Genomic DNA, 25,502 nt, shown 5'->3' with positions numbered 1-25,502 from the left:
TTGAGGTGAACCATCTAAATTATCATAGTTCTTAACTATGAAGTATTCAGACATTTTTTTTCAATCATAATCTGTTACTCCAAGCTTATGTCTTGCTTACTTTAGTGTTTTTTAACAGAGAAATAACCGAGCAAGCTCACACTTGACCCTAATTGAGGTAATAGAAATCTTTGGTGATGACTAATTTTCTTTTCAGTTTTAGTTTGTTAAATGTGATTTACAAAATGATACATTTTTTCGGTGGTAGTTTTTTAAGTGAGATGATTTGGGTGGTTTTATGTATTGAAAATACACTATGAGCATTTTTGACTGGTTTCCTTTTAAGCTTCTTTTTATATTATTTTATCTGTTTGACCCTGTAGAAATAAAGCATAACCCGACCTGTTCATAAGTTACTGTCACTCTTAATGATTTTATATTTAACTTGATATATACATGGTTTACATTGACAGGGAGACGCGAATGGAGCAAGATGCCACATTAACTACAGATACTTTAGTCATTACTCATTACCATTTAGGAGCATAATTATAAAAATACATATATTCTTAATTTGCCCTTTTAATTTTCAGTACAAAAGCCATGAGAGAAGATGGTGCATTTGAGGTCATCAAAAAGGTGATTATAAACCTTTCACTTCGCCACACTGAACACAACAGTGCTTACGGAGAAGGAAATGAAAGACGATTGGCGGGGAAACATGACAGTGCCAGCATTAACCAATTTTCATGGGTATAGAAAACACATTATTCAAAGTTTCGCAATATAAAACCAATGTATCGGTTTTTAAATGTTGCTTAACTGTTATTTTTGGCATTTGGCGAACTTGCAGGAAGTAGCTAATCGTGATTGCTCGATCCGTGTGGGGCATGACACTAAGAAGGCAGGCAAAGGTAGTTAATCATTTAAGTTATTTCTAACATTCATAATAAATTCACAACCCTACTTTTATACATAATTCTTATTGTAAATTATGTTTCTTTATGATTAATATGTAGGTTACTTGGAAGACAAGCGTCCAACATCAAACATGGACCTATACATAGTGACAGGATTACTAGCGGAAACCACCATCCTGTGGGAGCCTACACTCGAGGCTGAAGCACTCGCTACCCAGAAGTTGGCATTGAACGTATAGGGTCAATCCATGTTCTAATAGGAGTTGACTTATACTTATGTTAATTAGATAGTTTTATGCAAACAGGTCAACAAATTTTAGTTATTTTTAATAGGAGTTGATTTAATAACCCTCATTCTCTTAAGCTACATTTTACTTTTGTTTTCTTTTCATTTTCAACTTCAACTTTCTAGTGTTCTATGTTTTTTTATGTTTCAGAATTTAGATAGACCTTTAGTCAAAAGTGAAAGCAAACCTAGGAGAAAAGTGACCTTAAGCTCATGGTCTTGCGCTTCAGACTACATAAGGCGAGCGTTTTACATAAAGTGTATGTGAGGTGCGATTTTCAGGCAAATAATTTGGCCCAAGGTGCATGTGAGGCACACGCCTCATGTACATGGCATCTTTTGGGCATTAGGATGTTGTACAACATGCTTTTTAAGTTGCGCATGTACGTAATTTATATATTAAATCATATATAAAGGTTCATAGCAAAATTTTTGGTACGGGACGCATAAAACCTATAAAGTATCTAAAAAGTTTATATAAGCACGCCGCACATCTTGTACGAAAAGTGGTGTGTATGTACTTTACTTGATTTAAAAACAAATTTGTTCTAAAAAACATTGGTTATGTTATATGTAGTTGAAGACGCCCATGTTGACCATGTGAATCAAGCTGCGTATAAAGCCCATATGATTTCAATAGTTTATAACAAAAGGGGTATACGAAAGGGTTGTGTCGTTTGTTTGGTATGTTGATATACCTTATTAGATCTAACACCCCGAAAACGGGTTTCGTAATCAAACCACATTAATACTAAAAGATGGGTAAAGTACCGTTAGTGGTAAAAATTAACCCGGAAAATATTAGGATTTATATAACTAAACCTAATATTTAATAAATAGGGAAAAAGAATGCTTTTGAGAAAGAAAGCTTACAAAAGGCCCGAGCTAACGGGACTTAAAATAAAACAAGTTGTAATCTTCCCGAACCCACTAAGTTAACTAGGAATGTTTAACCTAGTTAATTAGAGGGAATGTTATAGGAATTAAGTGGGTTGTAATCTACTTAATAAACTAACCAACCATGAGGGACCAGAGTCGGATAACTTGAAAGTCATATTATAAAAAGAAATAAACAAAATAAAAACACACAGAGGGTGTGTTCTGGACTTCTGTTCGACCAGAAGAAGCTCCCCAGGAGCCAAAACCCTAAGTTCCAACTAAATCATCAAATTGAAGGTCTAAACGAAGCCTAAATTCACAATTAAACGTGAATTAATGATCACCCAAGCTAGGGGATCATAAGGTATGTAAAATTTTGATGATTTGTGAAGTTGTAAAATTTGGTGAATATCATAATCCGCGTATTATGGGTGAATTATAGAAGTTATGGCTGAATTATGATGTATAATTACTTAGGAACAAAACCCTAAGTGAAAATTTTACTCATGTTGCCATGATTTGAATGTTTAAATGATTTGCCACACTAGGATAAGTGGGTTTTAATCATAGGATGATATTGATGATATAGTTGTGTTTATAATCATCATACATGATATTAATAAGGAAATACTTGAACAAATTGTGTGTTTAAGTATATAATCTTACTTACTATGAATTGGGTTTTGTATGATAAAACGAAAAATGATGATAGATTCATGTTAAAATGGTGTTGATATCATCATGTGTAAAAAATGATTTATGTAATGATAATTCAATGAGTTATGAATTTCGATTACATGAACTTGATTGAATAAGTAATTAAACCGGTAGCATAAGAGTGATGCTTACCGGATATTGACAAAGTAATAAAATGAGTAGTTGATCTACATCGTGTAATTACTTTCGTCAATAGATGGTTTGACTTTTAAAAGTCAAAATGACCAATTATATAATCGAATTATAAATTCGACATAAGAATTGTAGGATGTAATAGTCGTAAATGAATATGACTAATTTAACTATCTTACAAATTACAATGATAGTTTGACGCTTGACAAGCTAGGTGGAAGCTTGGGAATGAAGCGGGCAAAACGAATCAACTACGAAGGAAAAGCATAATCTGGATGCAATGTAAGTAAAGCTTACACCCTATTTATTTAATACCTATTGGTTTATAGGTTATGAATAATATAAAGTCTTGTTTGAATTATGATGTTCTGACACGACATGTGCGGTTTGGAACAAAAGACAATGATAATAAACCATGTTAATGGTTAAAAAGAACTAATACAATTAATTGGTCATGTAATGACTAATAGATAATGAGTTTCGAGTGGTTACCTTATAGGGTAAACCAATATAAATAATAAGGGTAAAACGGTAATTCGGTCACTTGTTAATAACAACCGTTAGTTGTTGAAAGACACTTATGGCGTAAGCCATAATGGGTCAAAAGAGTCAAGAAATGTGTTATAAGTAAAATGATCGTACGGTGTAAACCGGAACGAGTCATGAAGATGAGATAGTAATATCTCACAAAGATAAACAGTCACTTAGACCAAACAGGTCAAATGGTGAAGATATCACTATTTGAAAATATCGACAAATGAATATTGCCGAGTCTTATGTTCACAGGAGTGAATAGAGAAAGGATAATTGCATCACTATTAATCAGCGGTTATTAAAGCAAGGTATTAGAACGCCTCAATATATTGATCCGAGTCAGGTATGTATAATGGTTCAACTCATCATTTAGAACTTGAGGTTCTATAAGAGTTAGACAAGGTCAAAAATGGACATTCGGTTATCTTTTAGGTAAACCGAATAATTTAAGTTATAATCATGGTGTTTTTAGAAACATAATGGTTTCTAAACAAGATTATAGTTAAAAGGTCGGATTTTTGGGTCAAACAAGTATTTAAAAGTCCTTCGTCATAAAAGAAGGACTAATATTGACCAAAACGCCCTTGTAAGCTAAATTGAGCAAACGACCCTTTAATGTTGTTTGGAAACGAGTTTTATAAGCAAATAGATACTTAGAATAAGTATAAAAACTGAAAGGTGTGAATCCTTGGGTAAGTTGACCTTATATGAGTCTTTGTCGTAAATGATAATCCTAGGGGTAAAACTCGGAATAAATAGATCACCACATTAAATCCACCACAAATATAGTTGTGGTGGAAAATATTTTGATAAGAAATGTGGAAATATGAAGCTAGAAACGAACGAAAGCGATTCGTGTTTAAAATATGCTTAAATACCCTTAACGGGTCAAAATAAGCATATGAATGAAAACGGGTTTAAAATACTTAAGAAACCCGTGATTTGAACCTAATATGATAGACAATTTCGAAAATATAAGGTTCATGAGAAATTGGAATCAAACAAACATGGTTGTTTGATAAATACATGAACATGTCAAAACTTAGAAATTTTATATTAAGCCGAAAGCTGAAAAGTCTTAAATTTTGTTAATCCGGATGTCGGATTTTAACTCCATGTTATGGAGAATCAATTTACGATCATGTAGGAAGAAACAGATCGTAAAACGGATAAAAACGAGCAAGTTATGTTCGTTTTCGTGAAAAATTGGGTTGGTGGTAATATACAGCACCAGCATCAACACATTCTGTCGAAATGGGGGCGTGGCGTCGCGCGACGCCTAAGGGGGAATACCGTCGCGTGCGGCGACAGGGTAAAAACGTGCAATTTTTGTTTATTTTGTTTGTTAGACACATTTACCTTGTTGTGCTTGTTATTTAACTATCAAAACTAACTTTTAAGTTGGTTTTGATCATAGGTGAATGTCGAGAGTCCCGGATGAAGATCAAGCGTCGAACAAGAACCGAACACACGTTAAATAAAGCTTCCGCGTTATATCTTGTTTTGTTTTGTTATAAGTGATTTACGTAAACGCTTACAGCTTTGTTTTTATAATGTTTTTAAACATATGGAAATGTCGGTATGACAAGTTTTTCTAAATTCGCATTTTGAGTATTGAAATGCGTATTTTAAAGTTGTAATCGTGTAAATTTCTGATGTGGGTCTTACAAGTTGGTATCAATGCCCTGGTTTAAGAGATTCAAGTATGGTGGGGAAAAACTATGCTTAGACTTAAACCTTATGCTCTTGATAAAGATTGGTGTTCGGTTCGAAGCTTGATCGCAAAATCCGGTAAGTTATTCAATACATTAACGGTCTAGCATGTAAAGTGTTGAAAACAACACATAGGTTTGTCGTGTAAAACACGTTACCCTAAATAAAGCGATAAAAGACCGATATAGTTAAAAGAATTACGTGTGTTAACACGTGTTGTAGAAAGCCTTGTATTATAATACGGGCGCTTATTAATGTCAAATGTTACTAATCTTTGTATATGTTTTAGTTGAAGGACCCTCGTATCCGAGGATGACAAGAGTCTAAAGAAATAGTCTGAAGTATGACAAATAAGTCATACACGTCAAAGACAGGAATCAAGAAATGATTTCAAATGAGAGATCGAACAAGGAAAGTTTATCCGGGCAAGTATCTATAAGGTACACGTCTTAAACTTATATTGCAAACAGAAATATGCAATAAACACATAGTGAATGACAGTTGCATATAGAATATGAAACTTGAAAACCTGGATAGATTACGTATCCAGGATGACGTTTCCAAGAGAAATTCAATAGAGATATATATTATTCACAGTCGTGAATAATAAGACAATAATTGAATTTAGTGTAAATATAAACTTGGACGAAAATAATCATCCAAGTAAGTATTCTCAGTATAGATCCTATTGAGAAAAGTAATGATCACATCAACGAATGTGATTGTATAAATGGTTATAAAAAAGGAACATTGTATATGTTCAAGGATAAAACAGGTAAAACTAATAGTTGTTAATTGATAATTAAATAAAGTTTTACCAAATGAAATCATAAAAATGAAATAAACCGGGAGATTACTTACATGGGACGTGATGTGGTAAGTATAATAAAGTTATGTGTGCCATGTGTTGATTGCTTGCTTTGGCCAAGTAAGTAATGAACACATGATACCATGAGCTTCTTATAATGAGCTCAGTTATGTCCGATGTGGTAAGGTCGAGACGAATGAAAAAGTTAAAAGAACCTTGGGGTCAAGAAATCTTATGGGCATACTCGCATAAATGGTTTCGAGGGAACCATAAAAACGATGTATAGCGCATAGAAATAGATGACCCAAGTGAATAGTGAAATAAGTCATAATGGACGAAAGAGCCATGGTTGACAAAAAGAGGTATGTAAAACCAAAGGATAAATGACCCGCGAGGTCATAGAAACGAAGGTATTGCCCATCTAAAAAGACGATCGAAGTCATTGACTTTGGTCGTAGTAAAGAAAGGATGATGAGATGATAATCGTCATTCAGAATTTAAAAGACCATCAAGCATGGTCACATAAAGAATAAAGGTTTGGTTAAATAAAGCGATGTATTTCGCTAAGACAACTAAACAAGTCAAAACGAAGTCTTAATTCATACCTAAATGGTTGAATTAATAATGAATTCGGTAAATCACCCGTTTGATGGGTAGGAAATTAAACACATGCGTAAACCAAGAGACGGGAACGCGGATTGAAAGTCAAAGGACTCGGATTATGAGTTATGACTAAAGATTATAAAATTTCGTAAATAGAATTTTGAATAAATATGTTCAACTATTTTGAGGTTGAACGGGTTGAATATAGAATAAAGTTTGACTGTTTATAAGTGATGGATTTCACATTAACAAGTCAAACGGGTTGAATACAATATAATGCTGGATGGCATAAGTAAGCGCAAGCCGGATAACAGTAGCGTTAAATGCAAAAGAATAATGAACCTGATAATGGAACATAATCAAATACGAATATATGTAAACCGGATAACGGTTAGCAAAGACAAACCGACGCAGAAATGACGTGAGAAGTCATAGAATCGGAAGAATTATCTTGAAAGAAAAAAATTGTAGATACGGACTATAGGCAAAGGTAACGGATTTTAAACGTGAAAATAAATGATTTTCAAACATAAAAAGAATGATCTACGGGATCATTATAACCTTTGGATTATAAATAATGAAAAGGTCTACAGGACCAAAATGACCCTCGGGGTCATAAATAAAAAGAAATGAATTATAATGGCCTTGCTTTAACAAGGTGAAAGCCTAAAGAAATAGTCCACGAGGCTAAGTGAAAGAACCTACGGGTTACTTAGACAAAGCGAGGAAAATATTTGAGAATTCCCGTGTAAAGCAAAGGCTGTAAAGAAATATTTTCAATAATGAAAGGTTAATATAACCTTAAACATGATATGACACGATCACGGACAAGAAAAGTAATGTGAAATATAATCACATTGTAGCCGAGTGATGGGTGTAAAGTAACTGGACTGATAAGTCTAGTTAGTGAGACCGGTTAAGGTCAAAATTCAAATTAAGAATTTGTTTGATACGCTATTCACTATGAAAATTAGCGTAGAATAAACATAATTTATAAACTCATGTGACTAAGTGGCCACTTTTGGCGACTCAGTCAAGTAAACAACAAAGGTAATAGTACATGATGAAAGTGACGGCCTATGAGGCCTTACTAACGGAAAATACTGATCACCTATATAGAGGGATCATAAGGCAACACAAGCAAAGTGTCACACCCCGATTTTTACACGTGTCACCGGTGGGCCCGGTGGGGGTATAGTGACGTAATAGATATCATCATGGTCAAACAACACAATTTATATGCACAGCGGAAGCAAAAGATAAATATATTACAATCCGATATAAGGTAATATCCAAGTATTACAAACGGAAAGTAAAAGATCCACAGGCGGGTCGCAAGTAAAATAAAACATTGTTCAACAGACTTCAGGCATCTAAGCTTGCGAGACTTCTATTTGATGCTAGGAGAAACCAGCCTATTACGCGTAGTACCTGCACTTAGTCTTTTTGGGAAAATACGTCAGTTTTCACTGGTAAATACAATTTAACTGACTCATTTTGAAAATGTTTTAAAAATTGATTTGAATGCCCGCGGCACCAAACTTTTTATAACTTGGGATAATTATTTGCTTATAATCTTGTAAAAGAATTACATGTTTGTTCTGCGTTTAGTTTTCCGGGTCGTGCCGGGTTAAAGATTAATAGACACACCACATAGTATAGTTCCGCCGTGAGATTTCCTCTCATACCGACTGTTATACTTTAATGATTTTAATGCACTACGGGTGTACGCCTACACCCGTGTGCTAAGGTCGTGGCCATTCTTTGAATGATGCCAAGGATATCCGAGACATGGTCATTAAACCCCCAAAGGCGTTAAACAAACAAAACAACGTTTTCAAACGGGTCATTTGACTGCTCTTAACCACCGACCGGTTAAGGTCAATTACCCGACCAAGCGGTATTTTATATACCGTACCCCAAGCCCGTATAAGGGAAAATAAGTTAAACGTATTTACCTGAGCAAATTTATACAATTTATCCCAACCGTATACCACCAAGCAAGTACAGATAGCTTTTACTGGGCTCCTAAATCTGGAACGAAGGTTTTTAATAACCTATTAGATTCCTAACGGGTCTTTAATTAAGCCTAAGCTTAGACCGGTTAGTTTTAAAGAATGAATGCGGTTTAATCGCATAAATAGGCGAAGACCGTTTTAGAATGTGGTTTTGACCCGACAAGCTTGTATACTTGTTTAATATGGGTAACTTAATCACATTCTGAATTTTGAGACAGAAATGATATGGTTTGACCCGTTTCGGCTAAAATGGGTAAACTAGTTACATAAGCCGATCCGAACGCGTAAAGTGCGTAACGAGTAACCATAAGAGTCATATACAAGTTTCCTAAGTTAATATTCCTTAAATATGTTGTGATATCAATAGGATACCTTCCATTATGCCCAAAACGAATTTAAAACCAATTTATGCCCCCTAGGGGTATTTTGATCATTTTAGAGGTTATGAAAGAGTTTAAATATCATTCTGAGTTCCAGGTCTGATATAATCAGTAAAAATACTTAGTTTACTAAGTTATAACAGTAGGGTATAGCATATATGTGACATTTACTAGTTATAACCAAACTATGCACTGCAGGGGCATTTTGGTAATTTCACATAGGCTTAAAAGGTCAAAACTGAAAACCTGAGTTTAAAACTTTTCCTTACTGTTAAAATATAAAAATTTACTAAATATATCAGTAGGCATCAACCCTTATATGTTTAAAATAGTTTTGATACATACTATGCGTTAAAAACGCTTAAAAAGACGATTTAGAGCCACTTTCGGGTTTTCAAAGGAAAGTGATACGCGCAAAATGCACATATAAATTATATCAATTGTGGCATAAAACTAACCCTTTTTTAGTACTAATGTTGGAAAAAGTGTGTTTTTGTCTTCCTTTTGTATTTTTAGGATTAAATGAGCTCAAATTAACCAAAGAAGCAAAAAGACAACAAAATCTAACATAAATACAAGAAAAGGAACAAAAGTGGATTGCCCGACCCCTCGACAGCATCCTCCCAAGCAAAACAGAGAAGGCAGAAGACTGAACACGGCCCGTGCTCAGCGAGCACGGGGCCGTGCCCAAGAAGCAGCAGAAAAGAGAAACTAATAGAAGCTTCTATTGCTCACCACGGGGCCGTGCCCAGTGAACACGGGGGCGTGCCCAAAGTACTGCAGGCACATTTATTGTAATTGCGAATTACAATTAATGAAGAAAGAGAGTGTCAGACGGGCACGGGGCCATGCCCATCGGACACGGGGCCGTGCCCAGGCTTCTGTTCAGCCTATAAATAGGAGTGCTTGGAGCCATTTCAACTCATCCCTTGGCACACCACCTCTCTCACACTTCACCCACCACCCACCACCACCATAACACCATCATCCACCACCATCATCCATTGTCCATCATAGAGTGTGTGAGTCGTCTCGGGATCCAAGATTGATCGTAAGAGTTCTTGACAATCAAGGCCATGTTTGCCTAAGTCTCTTACATCACTTGGTGAAGACAAGTGTTTAGTATAATACTTTTTATTTTTAATCTTTTGCACTTTTTATTTGGTTTTGTATTAATGACTTTAATAACTAGTTTCTTATGTTGAAGGTGATTCTTTCTTATCGTTTGTCCGTGGTGTCTTGGCATTATTTTGCTGTCTAAATAAAATAAAAGATTTTCACCATTCATATCTCCACGGTCTATATGGAGGTATGTTGGCTACCTGGTCGGGGGTAAAGGGAACGGTTTGGTAAGGGTCTTGCCCTTGTTCAGCATTTAGAGGTCCTGCAAGGGACCTGGGTCAAATTTAGTAGGACCTCCTTCAATACCCAAAGGTATTGGATGGCGGGGGTCCAAACTTTTTGATCCCTCATAAGTTAACTACTATTAATACTATAACCCGGCTATTTAGGACTGTATCCCTGCTGACTCAGACTACTTAGTCGAGGGTAACGTCACCTCCAAAAGAGGGGCCTACCATAATTTGTATTAATAACTTAATTAATTATCTTCCAATAATCCGACCCTTTAGGATTGTATCCTTGCTGACTCAAACTACTGGGTTGAGGGTAACGTCGCCTTCAAAAGAGGGGCCTACTACAATAACTAAGATAATCTCTTAAACAAGTGCAAAAGTGCGAAAATAATCAAAGGTTATACTAACACACGAGTCGAATCCAAGTGATTCATCTTGTCTATCTGTTTATATTTTTATTTTATTTTTCAGCATTTAGTTAGTTTTATTTTCTTAGTTTAAAAATCTTTTTCTAACATTTTGATTTGATTAGACGTTGAGGATAAACCGGTACTAAAAGCTCTTGTGTCCTTGGACGACCTCGGTATCTTACCAACACTATACTACGTCCACGATGGGTGCACTTGCCTATATGTGTGTTTAGTGTTAGTAAATATCGTGTTTTATAAATTTAAAACTTGGCTAAAGTGTAAAAAGGGCTTAAAATATATACCTAAGAAAGTTAGGAATCAACGGCCTAATCATTTTTTTTTATTTTCTTTTTATTTTTTTAGGAGTTTCTTATGTTTTCAGCTTCTGCAGAACTCAGCACGGGCCGTGCCTGCTGAACACACCCCGTGCCCAATCTTTGGAACTGGCAATCCTGTTTTAAGTTAGACAGTAAGCTGAACACGGGGCCGTGTCCATTCAACACGCCCCCGTGCCCAAGATTCAATTGCTGAAAACAGAACCGTAAGATCCCGACGGTTGGTAAATTCTGACACAAACATGAGTGATGACGATTTTTTTTACTTTCGGCACTCGTATGGTACATGGTGTCAATTATGTGGAGGCGGACATAAAGAGTTAGAATGTTATTTTCTAAACTATAAGCCCCACTATATAGACTCATCGTTTCCCTGTATCCTTAAGAGGGGCGAAAGTAAAAATAATCCTTATCTCTCCCTCGAAAGCGCCCAACCAGATATTTTAGGAGAAATGCTTCTTGATGAACTATTTCAACTAGAAGATCTGATTCTTAATTGGTTAAAAGAACTTAGGATGGATTTTCTAAATTCATCTCAGGACCATAACCAAGAAGAAGTGTTGGGATCGCATTCAAACAACCTCGTTGTTCCCGATAATACCTTCGACTCTAGCAAAGACATGGACGATAGTCGTCCCTGTGCCGATTGTGCCATGAAGGACTCTCCATCGATTTCGTTCGGTGCATACATAGACCTGAGCGATTCGGCATATACCTTCTTTAACAAGAGCCCGGAAAAGGGTTGGACTTGTCCACTTAAAATAAACATAGGAATTACCCTCACCGACAACCTCTTGCATTCTCGTCTTAGTCCAGAGCAATTAAGGTATCTTAGGCACTTTGGAGTTGTTCCAACCAGTAAGGAACCACCCGATCCGGATAAGTTCCTTAGAAATAGACAAACTTCATAAACAACCCTTTGACACGGGGCCGTGTCCAGCCAACACGCCCCCGTGTCCACCAAAAAGATTCCTTTCTGACTTTTACGTCAGAATACGGACAAACTGTGTCAGAATCCTACCTGTACACGGGGCCGTGTCCAGCCGACACGGGCCATGTCCAGCCCGCTGTCATTTTCTATAAATGCAGCCAAGAATTCTGCACATTTGGACCATCTTAGGACAGAGATTTGAAGGAATCTTCTCTCAACTAACCTAGGTATGTTCTAAAAGAAGGTTCCAACAAACCATCTTGTCCTTTCCTCTTTTATCCATTTCCTTCTTCTTCATCTTTCTCCAAAAACCTCCATTAAAGTTTGAAATTTCAAGCTTTAAGGAAGGGATTATTGAGTTTTGTTCAAAGAATCTTGTTAAAAATAAGTTGTATAACACTGTTTTAAGTTACTAATGTTCAAAAAGACTTCAAAAGTTCAGAAAATTACTTAGAACTTCAAGATTCCTTGTCTCAAAACTCTATAGAAAGATGAACACGGGGCCGTGCTCATTGAGCACGGGGCCGTGTCCAGACCACTGTTTCAGCAAAATAAGCTATTTTCAGTTTGTTTTCGTAGAATGTCGAGTGAAAATAGCGAGCCATCTTCCGTGCATTCATCAAACAGTCGAAGAGGGAGAAGGCCTTCCATTGAAGCTACACTTGTGCACTATGTCATAGCATTAAGGGAGGCTCTCGATGAAATGACTTCAGTAGAGGAGGTCCTAATTGACCATATTAACTATCTTACGGTAGGGCTGGAGAATAGCTTTCAAGAAATTAACCTCTTGCACCAGAGGTTAAATATTCTTGTAACACCTCCAATGGAACCCGTCCTCCCTCAAGAGGATTGGAACCTAGCACTTGAAGTTAACAACCCAGCCGGATGGGACGACATTCCGGCGGAACCTCCCCTTGAGCATCTACAAGAAATCCTGGTGGAAGTCACAACTCCTCAAACTAACGCTAACGACCCCTCTTTTCTCCTCCCAAGAGAGATAGAGGAGTGGCTCGCCGACATATGAGGAGGCCATACCCGGAAGAAGGAGTTCTATAAAGCCACAACTAACCAAGACTATTTGCTTCTTGGAAATTTTGCTAATTAAAATAACTTGTAGGCTAGAACTCCATGGTTTATGCTTCTTGTGTTTTCTTATCTAACTTAGTAATATTTAGGATTATGTAATTCTCTCTATGAATGAATGGATGGTTTTAAGGTTTGAATGGTGTTATAAAACACACTCGGGGTGGTCAAGGATAGCAAGGGAAACAAGAAAGATGGCCCATGCACGAAAACAGGGCCATCCGACAACAATTTCTTCATTACAGTAAGCTCAGCACGGGCCGTGCCCAGCCAACACGGCCCGGTGCTAAACATCCTGCAGAAAATCGCCCAGATCAGGTAACTGGACACGGGCCGTGTTCACTGAACACGCCCCCGTCTCCAGGCTTTTGTTTCTTTTATTTAATTTTTGTCACTGGCACCTGAACACGGGGCCGTGCCCGGTCACCACGGGGCCGTGTCCAGACTGCCAGTAACATAAAATTTTGCTTTTAACACCATTTTACACATTCAATCAACCTAAAAACTTATTTTTGGGACACATTGAGGACAATGTGTAATTTAAGTGTGGGGGGGGGGGATGCTAAAACCTTGAATTTTGCAAGTGCTAACAACAAGCCTTACACAAAACTCTATTGGAACCGCTAATCACCCCAAATTTTTCAAAAATTTTCAATTTTTTTTACTTGTCTAAGTTTAAGTTGGGAATTCTAATTCTAACAATGTTATATTTTTACAAATTTACAACCGATAGCGTCGTGATAAAAAGAACCAACATAAGAGAATTATGAAACGGCATGACAAACTTAGTTAAAATTTGATTATATATACTTGACCATGTAAAAAATCCATTCCCACAAAAGTGAGTTTTGAGCCTTTATAGAGCATACAAATACATATCTTTACACTAAATACTCATTTTTCGTTTCTTGTGTGAATAGCCGCTTGGTTCTTACGACTCTAGAACTTGCCACGACAATTCATTCCCGGTCCTTACCAACTTAAACCTAAGTAAGTAAATGATGGAGGCATTAGGACTAACCTTTTTTCTTTCAACACCATTATTTTTATTTTTCTTTTTACCTACCCAAAAATTCCCCCTAGTTAACCCCTTCGAGCCTAAACCTTTTCATTTCTTAACCCAAAAACCCTTTTTACCCACCAAAAACCCTTTTTATTTTTACCTTTTATTTTAGTAACAAGTTCGGTTTTCATGTGACTATGAAAATATATATATATATATATATATATTTTACAATGAAGTTGGAAATAAACAAACAAAGCTCCTCAAACAAAAGCTTGTTTGAATAAATACTTCATTAAAGAGAGTCACAAAAACAAAATGTTTTACGAAAACCGACGCTTTTTACGCCTTTCGCCCTTTTCTACTAACCACTAACCCAACTACCCACCTTTAGCCCAAGCCTAACCCTTCACCCAAAAAGTCCTCTTGATATTTACAAAGGTATAAAGTTAAAAAGGAGGAGGATTGATTGCTTGGCAAGCCTACGGTAGAAATAAGTTCCACGCCGCTCTCGAGTGATTCACTAAAAATACACCTTCGGCCGAGTGTGAGTGATTTCCCCCGTGAGATATGTGAACTTGTATATAAATGAAATTTTAAAAAAGGTATGTTATGCTATAATAAATAATTTATCTTATGAAATGTTTTTAATAAAACATGACGAATAGGATTGTAAATAAATAAAAATAAAACCTAAACGATCTTGGAAAATCCCGACACTCTATGACAAGCCCGAAAACCTTCTCTTCTACCCATTCCATTTGGGAGTGAATGAAGCCACATTATAAAGAGTTTTGCTTGAGGACAAGCAAAGATTCAAGTGTGGGGGCATTTGATACGCGCAAAATGCAACATATAAATTATATCAGTTGTGGCATAAAACTAACCCTTTTTTAGTACTAATGTTGGAAAAAGTGTGTTTTTGTCTTCCTTTTGTATTTTCAGGATTAAATGAGCTCAAATTAACCAAAGAAGCAAAAAGACAGCAAAATCTAACATAAATACAAGAAAAGGAACATAAGTGGATTGCCCGACCCCTCGACAGCATCCTCCCAAGCAAAACAGAGAAGGCAGAAGACTGAACACGCGCGGGGCCGTGCCCAAGAAGCAGCAGAAAAGACAAACTAATAGAAGCTTCTATTGCTCACCACGGGGCCGTGCCCAGTGAACACGAGGGCGTGCCCAAAGTACTGCAGGCACATTTATTGTAATTGCGAATTACAATTAATTAAGAAAGAGAGTGTCAGACGGGCACGGGGCCGTGCCCAACGGACACGGGGCCGTGCCCAGGCTTCTGTTCAACCTATAAATAGGAGTGCTTGGAGCCATTTCAACTCATCCCTTGGCACACCACCTCTCTCACACTTCACCCACCACCCACCACCACCATAACACCATCATCCACCACCATCATCCATTGTCCATCATAGAGTGTGTGAGTCGTCTCGGGATCCAAGATTGATCGTAAGAGTTCTTGACAATCAAGGCCATGTTTGCCTAAGTCTCTTACAACACTTGGTGAAGACAAGTGTTTAGTATAATACTTTTTATTTTTAATCTTTTGCACTTTTTATTTGGTTTTGTATTAATGACTTTAATAACTAGTTTCTTATGTTGAAGGTGATTCTTCTTTATCGTTTGTCCATGGTGTCTTGGCATTATTTTACTGTCTATATAAAATAAAAGATTTTCACCATTCATATCTCCACGGTCTATATGGAGGTATGTTGGCTACCTGGTCGGGGGTTAAGGGAACGCTTTGGTAAGGGTCTTGCCCTTGTTCAGCGTTTAGAGGTCCTGCAAGGGACATGGGTCAAATTTAGTAGGACCTCCTTCAATACCCAAAGTATTGGATGGCGGGGGTCCAAACTCTTTGATCCCCTCATAACTTTTATACTATTAATACTATAACCCGGCTATTTAGGACTGTATCCCTGCTGACTCAGACTACTTAATCGAGAGTAACGTCACCTCCAAAAGAGGGGCCTACCATAATTTGCATTAATAACTTAATTAATTATCTTCCAATAATCCGACCCTTTAGGATTGTATCCTTGCTGACTCAAACTACTGGGTTGAGGGTAACGTCGCCTTCAAAAGAGGGGCCTACTACAATAACTAAGATAATCTCTTAAACAAGTGCAAAAGTGATAAAATAATCAAAGGTTATACTAACACACGAGTCGGATCCAAGTGATTCATCTTGTCTATCTGTTTTTATTTTTATTTCATTTTTTAGCATTTAGTTAGTTTTATTTTCTTAGTTTAAAAATCTTTTTCTAACATTTTGATTTGATTAGACGTTGAGGATAAACCGGTACTAAAAGCTCTTGTGTCCTTGGACGACCTCGGTATCTTACCAACACTATACTACGTCCACGATGGGTGCACTTGCCTATATGTGTGTTTAGTGTTAGTAAATATCGTGTTTTATAAATTTAAAACTTGGCTAAAGTGTAAAAAGGGCTTAAAATATATACCTAAAACGTATTACACTACACACGCATCAGAAAGCTGACATTTTTATTACTCCAGAAGGCTCAAAATATTGTATTTATCATATTAGATCAGTAGAAAAAGGTTTGGGGTCAAAATGATTTATAAAACTCATTTTGTAGAAAGGGCAAAACTTGCAATTACCGAATCAAGCCTATAACCCTATGTTATGCTCAGCCTAAAAATAAATAAAAATCTTTAAAAATCCCAAAATATTATTTTATATCAGTAGGTAAAAAGTTGGGTATCAAAAATTGGGTTTAGATAGGATATATGCTAATTACGCCGTTTTATTAATAAAAGGCTTTCTAAATACGCTATTGAGCATAACTCCTAATCTAGACCTCAAACTGATGTCAAATTTTAGGGACAAGCTTATAATTCAGTAGTGAAGGTTTCTATCCTCTCACATTTTCAAAAATATCATTTTAAGGTCAAAAGGGCATAACGGTCAACATTTAGGCATTTAACGGAAACATGCATATGAATCGGATAACTAATGAACCAAGTCGTATAATCACAGAGGGTTATACTTATATGAAACCTGGTCCTAAATAAGCTCTAAGGCATTTCTAAACTATGCTCTAATGGGTCAGAACTGAAAGTCAAAGCAAAAGTCTACTTTTGCGACTTTCAGTTCCGAACCGAGCTTAAACTAAAAACTGTCGAGTTGAACATGTTTAGACATGTTCTTACATTAATTACCAAGTTATATTAATGACAAAATAGGTTGCATAGCCTTTACATTGCTAATTACCCCTGTAGTTTGTAATTTCTCACTTTCTTCCACAATTAGCTTCGTATGATCCATGAATTATTCGTTTAAGGGTATAAACGTCGTGTAGGGTTATATAAGGGTACATTTATTCATTGATGACATTTTGAATCCTTTTACACACGTAGATCCCTTGTTTGTCAACTTTAGTCCCTCTAAATCAATTCTTTACACGTTTTAAGTCTCATGACACGTGTCGATATAATATTGGTTATGAATTTTCGAGGTGTTACATCCTCACCCCCTTAAAGAAATCTCGACCTCGAGCTTTGCTAAAATGCTGGAAGTTCTTTTTTTCGCATAATGGACTTTACTTCTATAGCATATCTGGAGTCTCTCCAAGCTCCCAAGTTGACCTCTATAATAGGTATATGTATCCTTTTTGGAGCTTCTTAACCTGTCGATCCTTCATCGATACAGGTTTCTCATCATATCATAAATCTGCATATCATTATGTGATAATGCTTCTCGACTTATTGATGAAGCATATCCTTAAATCATTAGTGTGTAATACATGGCAATCTTTGCCAAGCTCTTTAAGTAGGTTTTAGCTTATAAGCTATTTAATCTTGATACATCCGATTCCTTCCAATGATTTTATATTTTCAGAGCTTAACTAATCTGATAATTACAAATTGGCATACCCTTCCAGGGTGATATCTTTTGTTGAACCTTATTCCTTAACAAGAACTTAGGAGGTTCGCGGCTTTCATTAGTCCTTGATTTTCTGCCGAATACTGGCAAATTTACAGATGATTATGGATTTGTTTGATCCTATTCGTTGTTTCCAAGGCAACTTTCAGATCCTGATAATTGGACTTACAAATCTTCTGTCTAACATTAGATGTTTAACATTCTATCTATGCAAGGTCTCCCAAGGAGCAGCCTTAATACTTATACATCAGCTATTATAGAAAAGCTTATCTTAAAGTGAAATGGTTATTCCAATCACTGCTTAAAACTAATCTTAAGGGATAGCTAACCCTTGCCGTTAGTCGAACCAATCGACGATCCTGGGCAGCTGATGGCAAATTCTTAATTGTTGCCTAATTAGGGTTGCGGTAATCAAATGCATAAGCAAAATGAACCGTCTATCTTATTTAACTATACCAAATTCTCAGAATATTGAGTTAGGCTATATGAATCCTCTATTTTAAAACTTACTTAATCAGGGTTTCGATTCTTCCAATGATGGTACTAGCCGTCATGGAGATAATAATAATACAGCCCTAAATGGGATATAAATCTTAACTCTACTTGCCTCTCAGGAGGTAAACAGGGTAATCTTAGGAGAAGATGATCAAGATACAAGGAGGTTACAGAGTTTTTCCAGATCTCTGGCTCCAGTTCATCCATCATTGCTTGTGTCAATAAGTGACACGTTTATGTTACGAGTCCACGAATTCCTTAATCGGGAATATTTACTTGGAAAATTCCATTCTGGATATCTTCTTTGAATACCGTTAGCTGACTTTCGTACCATATGACCATTGAAATATCTTTGTGGTCCCATGCATTAAACCTCCATACTGATCAGGCATGGAAGCAATCTATGGAACATATTAAGATACACAAATCCTCATATGGCGCTTTTATCATCCTTTCTGGTATTCGTAATCGTTAGAGATCAAGAAGATATCAACTACATATGCTGATGCACTTCCTCTAGAGAGGATACTTCTAAAACTCTATGACTGAAGGCTTCTGATAGGTACAGAAGAAAAAGTGTTCTTATGGTTTCGCCTGTAAGTTTTACCTTACACTTAACATCTGTGGTTCTTACGGGAAAATTTCTAAAAGTTTGCTAAGCTTATGGTCTTATGAGAGACTTAGCAGCATCTAAAAGCAAACGTAACTAATAAAATCACAATAAGGGATTTATCTGATGTCATTATTAAGGTGAACTGCCTCTAATCATACATCAGGAGGGCTAAACGCCTCCATTCTTAAATCTTTGAGTAAATTGCCATTTTAGTCCCTGAGTTTTGTCCAAATTTGCCAGTTTAGTCCAAATAGTTTTTTTTGTGCATCTGGGTCCCTGACTTTTACATTTTGTTGTCATTTTGATCACTTTGCCTAAGTCCATCCAAAAACTCCTTCTTTCACCAGGGGTATTTTGGGGATTTTCATTTTAAATGTTTTTAATTGCCATTTTGATCCAATTCAAAAAATCAAAAAAATTCCAAAAAATCAAAAAAATTCCAAAAAATAATAAAAATTCTAAAAAATCATAAAAATTCTAAAAAATCCAAAAAATCCATTTTGGCGCGAACCGTTTCGACCCGTACCGTTTCGAAGCAGAACCGTTTTGACGCGAACCGTTTCGACCCGTACCGTTTGAAGCCGAACCGTTTGAAGCCGAACCGTTTCGACCCGTACCGTTTCGAACCGAACCGTGCCGTATCGAACCGAACCGTTTCGAGCTGAACCGTTTAGAACCCGAACCGTTTCGAGCTGAACCGTTTCGACGCGAACCGTTTCGAAGCCGAACCGTTTCGACCCGTACCGTTTCAAACCGAACCGTGCCGTATCGAACCGAGCCGTTTCGAACCGAACCGTTTCGACCCAAACCGTTTCAAGCCGAACCGTTTCGACCCGTACCGTTTCGAACCGAGCCGTTTCGAACCAAGCCGTTTCGAATCGAACCGTGCCGTATCGAACCGTTCCGTTTCGACCCGTACGGGTCGAAACGGTTCGGTTCGAAACGGTACGGGTCGAAACAGCACAGTTCGGTTCGAAACGATACGGGTCGAAACGGTTCGGCTCGAAACGGTACGGGTCTAAACGGTTCGGCTTCGAAACGGTACGGGTCGAAACGGTTCGGTTCGAAACAGGTCAGCTCGAAACGGTTCAGCTCGAAACGGTTCGGTTCGATACGGCACGGTTCGGGTCGAAACGGTACGGGTCGAAACGGTACTGGTTGAAACGGTTCGGCTTCGAAACGGTACGAGTCGAAACGGTTCGCGTTGAAACGGTTCGCGTCGAAACGGTTCGGGTTTGAAACGGTTCAGCTCGAAACGGTTCGGTTCGATACGGCACGGTTCGGTTCGAAACGGTACGGGTCGAAACGGTTCGGCTTGAAACGGTTCGGCTTCGAAACGGTACGGGTCGAAACGGTTCGCGTCAAAACGGTTCAGCTTCGAAACGGTACGGGTCGAAACGGTTCGCGCCAAAACGGATTTTTTGGATTTTTTAGAATTTTTTGGATTTTTTAGAATTTTTATGATTTTTTAGAATTTTTATTATTTTTTGAAATTTTTTTGATTTTTTGGAATTGGATCAAAATGGCAATTAAAAACATTTAAAATGAAAATCTCCAAAATACCCCTGGTTAAAGATGGAGTTTTTGGATGGAGTTAGGCAAAGTGATCAAAATGGCAACAAAATGTAAAAGTCAGGGACCCAGATGCACAAAAAAAACTATTTGGACTAAACTGGCAAATTTGGAGAAAACTCAGGGACTAAAATGGCAATTTACTCTAAATCTTTTAAACTTAGCTGCAAAATCTTTGACAAATTTAGGGCAGTCTCAGCTTTGACTAGTTATTTCTTAATCTATAAAACGTGAGTAGCTGAGGTAGATCCATAATGGATTTATAATAAGCAGGCTTTGAAACCTTAATGTGCCCTCTTATTGTCGTTACTAACCACCAATAGTTATTGCATTAAGCTTAGATTTCTGGGTAAATTGAATAGAGCACTATCTCAGCCAATGAATCAACATTTGTAACATACTGTCGACATCCTAGGACTTTTATGGCGAGAGTCAGAAAATTCTTATTCCATCTTTTTCCATTTTGATGCGAGTAATAGGTCTTTCTAATAAGGTCCTTAAAACTTGGACCATCCCATAACGTATAAGTGGATCTTTCTTGTGGACTTCATTAATGTCCTTACTAATCAAGGGTATTGCCATCGAATGACTGTGATGCATACCTCACCGCGTTCTTTCCAACATAACCGCTGATACTCCTAATGGTTTCTACTTCATCTAACAATGTCCTGCAATCGATGGGCCCCTTTTTACTATTGAAGTCTCTTGACTTCCAAGAGACGAAGTACTTTTAAGTACGTCCTAAAAAAATGGGGTTCCTTGCCATATATGATTTTGTTTAGTTTATTCTTCGCATTTGAAGCATGAGTAAAGCTCTTCTCATGAGCAGCGACATGTGTTTTAGAGCGAGCTGCATTTGGCTCCTTGAACCTTTTCATGACTTCGCTTATAGCCTTTCTAACGGCTGTGTTAATTACAGTTTTGAAGTTTAACTCCATTAACATTGAGGTTCACATTTGATGCATCATTAATATCTATCGCATTTCTAGCATCGCAACTGTTGTTTGTCTCTTCTGAGTTTTCCATACTCGAAGCTTTGGTGTTAAATACCAAATTCAACAAATGCTTAGGCAATCCATACCCAGTGTCTCCTTGAATTGTCAAAGGCTCACCATAAGGAGTATTGATAACTACTTGCTTCTTATTACCCACAATATGGGCTTGGTTACAAGACGACCAATCCATTCCTATTGCTATATCGAGTCCCTCTATTTCAACGGAACAATGACAGTGAAAAACAATGGTTCCTAGTGGATATAAAACATCCATCTAACATTGCTGAAGCAGTCTCTGAGGTACTATCGGCTAATTCTACTTAACGCTTAGAGTTTTAATAGGCAGATTTAATGATTTACAAAATCCATTGTCTACGAAAGACTTATCTGAACCTGAATTAATTAATACTCTAGTACGAGCGTTATTGATAAAGAAAGTACCGGTTGTGACATTGTCATCCTGAATAGCTTCTTGAACATCCATTTGAGAGCTTCCAGCTTTGGTCTTCTTAACCTTTCCAGGCTTCATGGTTTCATTTGGGCAATTTGTCTTGATGTGCCCTATTTCATTGCAACCATAGCAGGTTGCGTCCTTTATGTCTTGGCACTCCAAGGTCTTGTGCCCTTCCTTAATACAAATTCCACAAGGCTTAGCTTGTGAATTTAAAGTGCCTTTTTCCTTTAGTCGCCTTCTTTGGGAAGCGGGTCTTTATGTGCCCCCTTCTCGCCACAACCATAGCATGTGGCGTCCTTTAGGTCCTTGCATTCATGGGTCTCGTGATCCATCTCTTTACAGATGACACATCCCCTAGTCTGCTCATAGAAACACTTTCCGAAGTGCTTCTTCCCGCAGGTTTTACATTTGGGTTTTGCCTCCTTTGGCTTGGACTGGTTATAGCTTGAACCTGTCTTACCCTTTTTACAACCTTTATTTGGGGTGTCATCGCACTTTCGCTTATGATTCTTCAACGCACGGTCCACAACGTTGTTTACGGCTGTATCTATCATAGCCTGTAACTCGGTGCTTGTTAAATTCAGCCTTGCATCATTATTCTGATCAACTGGATGATTGTGAGCTTCAGAGGGGTCATCCATGATGAAGCTTTGAAGACTACAACAGTAGTAATAATTTGATCATATAGTGAATTGTCGAACTTGATAATTAAATAGCCATGGTGCAAATCAACCATATAGGCCAAGAGATAGTATTTAATTTATTTGATTATGTTTTGCCTAAGTTTTTAAATAAACCATCTTTGGCGTTTAAACGGAATATAATCCTTCATATTTATTAGACAGGGGACATCAGTCACAACTGTCGATGTCGTACCGACATTTTATATAGCACAAGGGCTTGTTCCAACGGACTTTTGATGGCACAGAGGCCTTGTCACTAGGGAAATTTTAAAACATAATCAATGATTCCTTTGGATCGGAAAATTTCATAGTTCCTTGCCTTGACAAGAAGTTATGAAATAAAACTATCTTCTTCATGTATACATCCTTACCCGTAGGTATACATCCCAGATGGATGTTTAGATGTGTACATTATGTTCAACGTTTATTAGTCATGATCCCTATTGATCATTCAGGCTAAATGAGGGGTTTGGAAGATTTCTAATATAAGGATGACAAGTGTGATTTCTTTGCATCACCCATTGTCAGGAGTGTTAACACGTTTTCAGGTGTTTAACAAGGATCTGAATTTCTTTAAACAGGTCTTACCATCATAGCCAGGTCTTTAACGACATTCAAGCTAGGTTATACCCTTTGAGATTCTTTTTAATATAAATACTGGAAGGAAAGGAATAATATTTATTTTATTCAGGATTTTATTATAATTATTCTGGATTTAATTTAAATACACCCGTGGCACAAAAGGCCAAGTCACAAGGGCAATTATAAACCGTGATTTTGTAGAATCAAGGTGTTTAGGCTTGAACGTTGTTCAGTGCCTTTTCTTGACAGGGAGTTGTAGACTACGACTGTCTTTTGTCTTTTATGACAATGAATATGGCCCGTAAGCGTTATATCCCTAATGGATGCTTAAATCATAAAATAAGAAAGGATTTCGGGAGAATCCAGTATAAGGATGATTTATGCGATTTTATCGAACCACGTCTTCCAGGAATGCTATCATGTTTACAGGTGTAAACAAGGATTTCGAACCTTTAGAATAGGCTCATATGAATTCACTAAAATTTATAACCTATGGTTTTTTTTAATAACCATTTTAGTTAATTTGATAAATATATAACTGTTCAGGATCCTTATCATGAATCCTATATTATAAGTTAATAATGGCACACAAGGCCTAGTCACGTGGACAAGTTTAATTTATAAGCCCAGATTTCATGGAATCGAGGCATTAAGGTTTGAATCAAAATCCATTACCTCTTGACAGTGAGTTGCAAGCTACCACTGTCTTTAGTCCCAGAGGACGTTAATTATTACCCGTAGGCACTTCATCCTCAAAGGATGGTTATATAAATACAGAGAATTATAAATTAACCCAATTTTAAAGATGGCCTGTGTGATTTGTACTGCATCACAGTTTACCCAGCATGCTAACATACTTACAGATGTTAACACAGTTTTGGAATCTTTTGAACAGGTTCTACCATCTTGGCCATGTCTATCATGACTCGTGGCTAGGTTTTACCCCTAAGATTCTCTTTTAATATTAAACGCAGAACAATCCTAAGTTGAGATGTTAATTATGGATCTGAATCTAATTATGGAGATACCATCTTGGCCTTGTCTTCAAATGACACATGGCTAGGTCTTGTCCCTTTTTAGATTTTGCCATTTTATAATAATAATGGTAGATCTTATAATAGGAACGTTATTTTAAATCTAACCGTTCCATTTAAAATTTAAATAGGTACATGGTTGCCCTAAACGGGACTTCTAACAGCACTGACTTGCCCATGCAGGGGCTAATCAGAAAAAATAACAAAGGAAACAATTAAAGGACAAAAACGAATAAGGAGTAGTCCTAAGTTCTTTGTCTAGACTCAAGAATGCGCAACTGTGTAACTGAGATTAAACACAAAAGGCTAGTGTTTAATTCACTCAGTGTTGGCTCTGATACCAACCTGTCACACCCCAATTTTTACACGTGTCACCGGTGGGCCCGGTGGGGGTATAGTGACGTAATTGATATCATCATGGTCAAACAACACAATTTATATGCACAGCGGAAGCAAAAGATAAATATATTACAATCCGATATAAAGTAATATCCAAGTATTACAAACGGAAAGTAAAAGATCCACAGGCAGATCGCAAGTAAAATAAAACATTGTTCAACAGACTTCAGGCATCTAAGCTTGCGAGACTTCTATTTGATGCTAGGAGAAACCAGCCTATTACGCGTAGTACCTGCACTTGGTCTTTTTGGGAAAATACGTCAGTTTTCACTGGTAAATACAATTTAACTGATTCATTTTGAAAATGTTTCAAAAATTGATTTGAATGCCCGCGGCACCAAACTTTTTATAACTTGGGATAATTATTTGCTTATAATCTTGTAAAAGAATTACATGTTTGTTCTGCGTTCAGTTTTCCGGGTCATGCCGGGTTAAAGATTAATAGACACACCACATAGTATAGTTCCGCCGCGAGATTTCCTCTCGTACCGACTGTTATACTTTAATGATTTTAATGCACTACGGGTGTACGCCTACACCCGTGTGCTAAGGTCGTGGCCATTCTTTGAATGATGCCAAGGATATCCGGGACATGGTCATTAAACCCCCAAAGGCGTTAAACAAACAAAACAACGTTTTCAAACGTGTCATTTGACTGCTCTTA

At 37.1% G+C, this 25,502-nt stretch overlaps 1 protein-coding gene across 1 annotated transcript; it reads left to right on the top strand.

Annotated features, from left to right (window-relative positions):
- The first annotated feature begins 567 nt into the window (after window positions 1-567).
- LOC110916463 (glutamine synthetase, chloroplastic) lies at window positions 568-1,183 on the top strand. Its single transcript, XM_022161194.2, has 3 exons — window positions 568-732; window positions 833-893; window positions 999-1,183. Exons 1-3 carry the CDS (start codon window positions 583-585, stop codon window positions 1,136-1,138), a joined length of 351 nt encoding a protein of 116 aa, XP_022016886.1. The 5' UTR covers window positions 568-582; the 3' UTR covers window positions 1,139-1,183.
- The last annotated feature ends 24,319 nt before the right edge of the window (window positions 1,184-25,502 follow it).

The sequence above is a fragment of the Helianthus annuus genome, chromosome 16 (genome assembly GCF_002127325.2).
Source record: "Helianthus annuus cultivar XRQ/B chromosome 16, HanXRQr2.0-SUNRISE, whole genome shotgun sequence".
Classification (NCBI taxonomy): Eukaryota; Viridiplantae; Streptophyta; class Magnoliopsida; order Asterales; family Asteraceae; genus Helianthus; species Helianthus annuus.
This window is presented reverse-complemented; position numbering and strand designations above follow the sequence as displayed.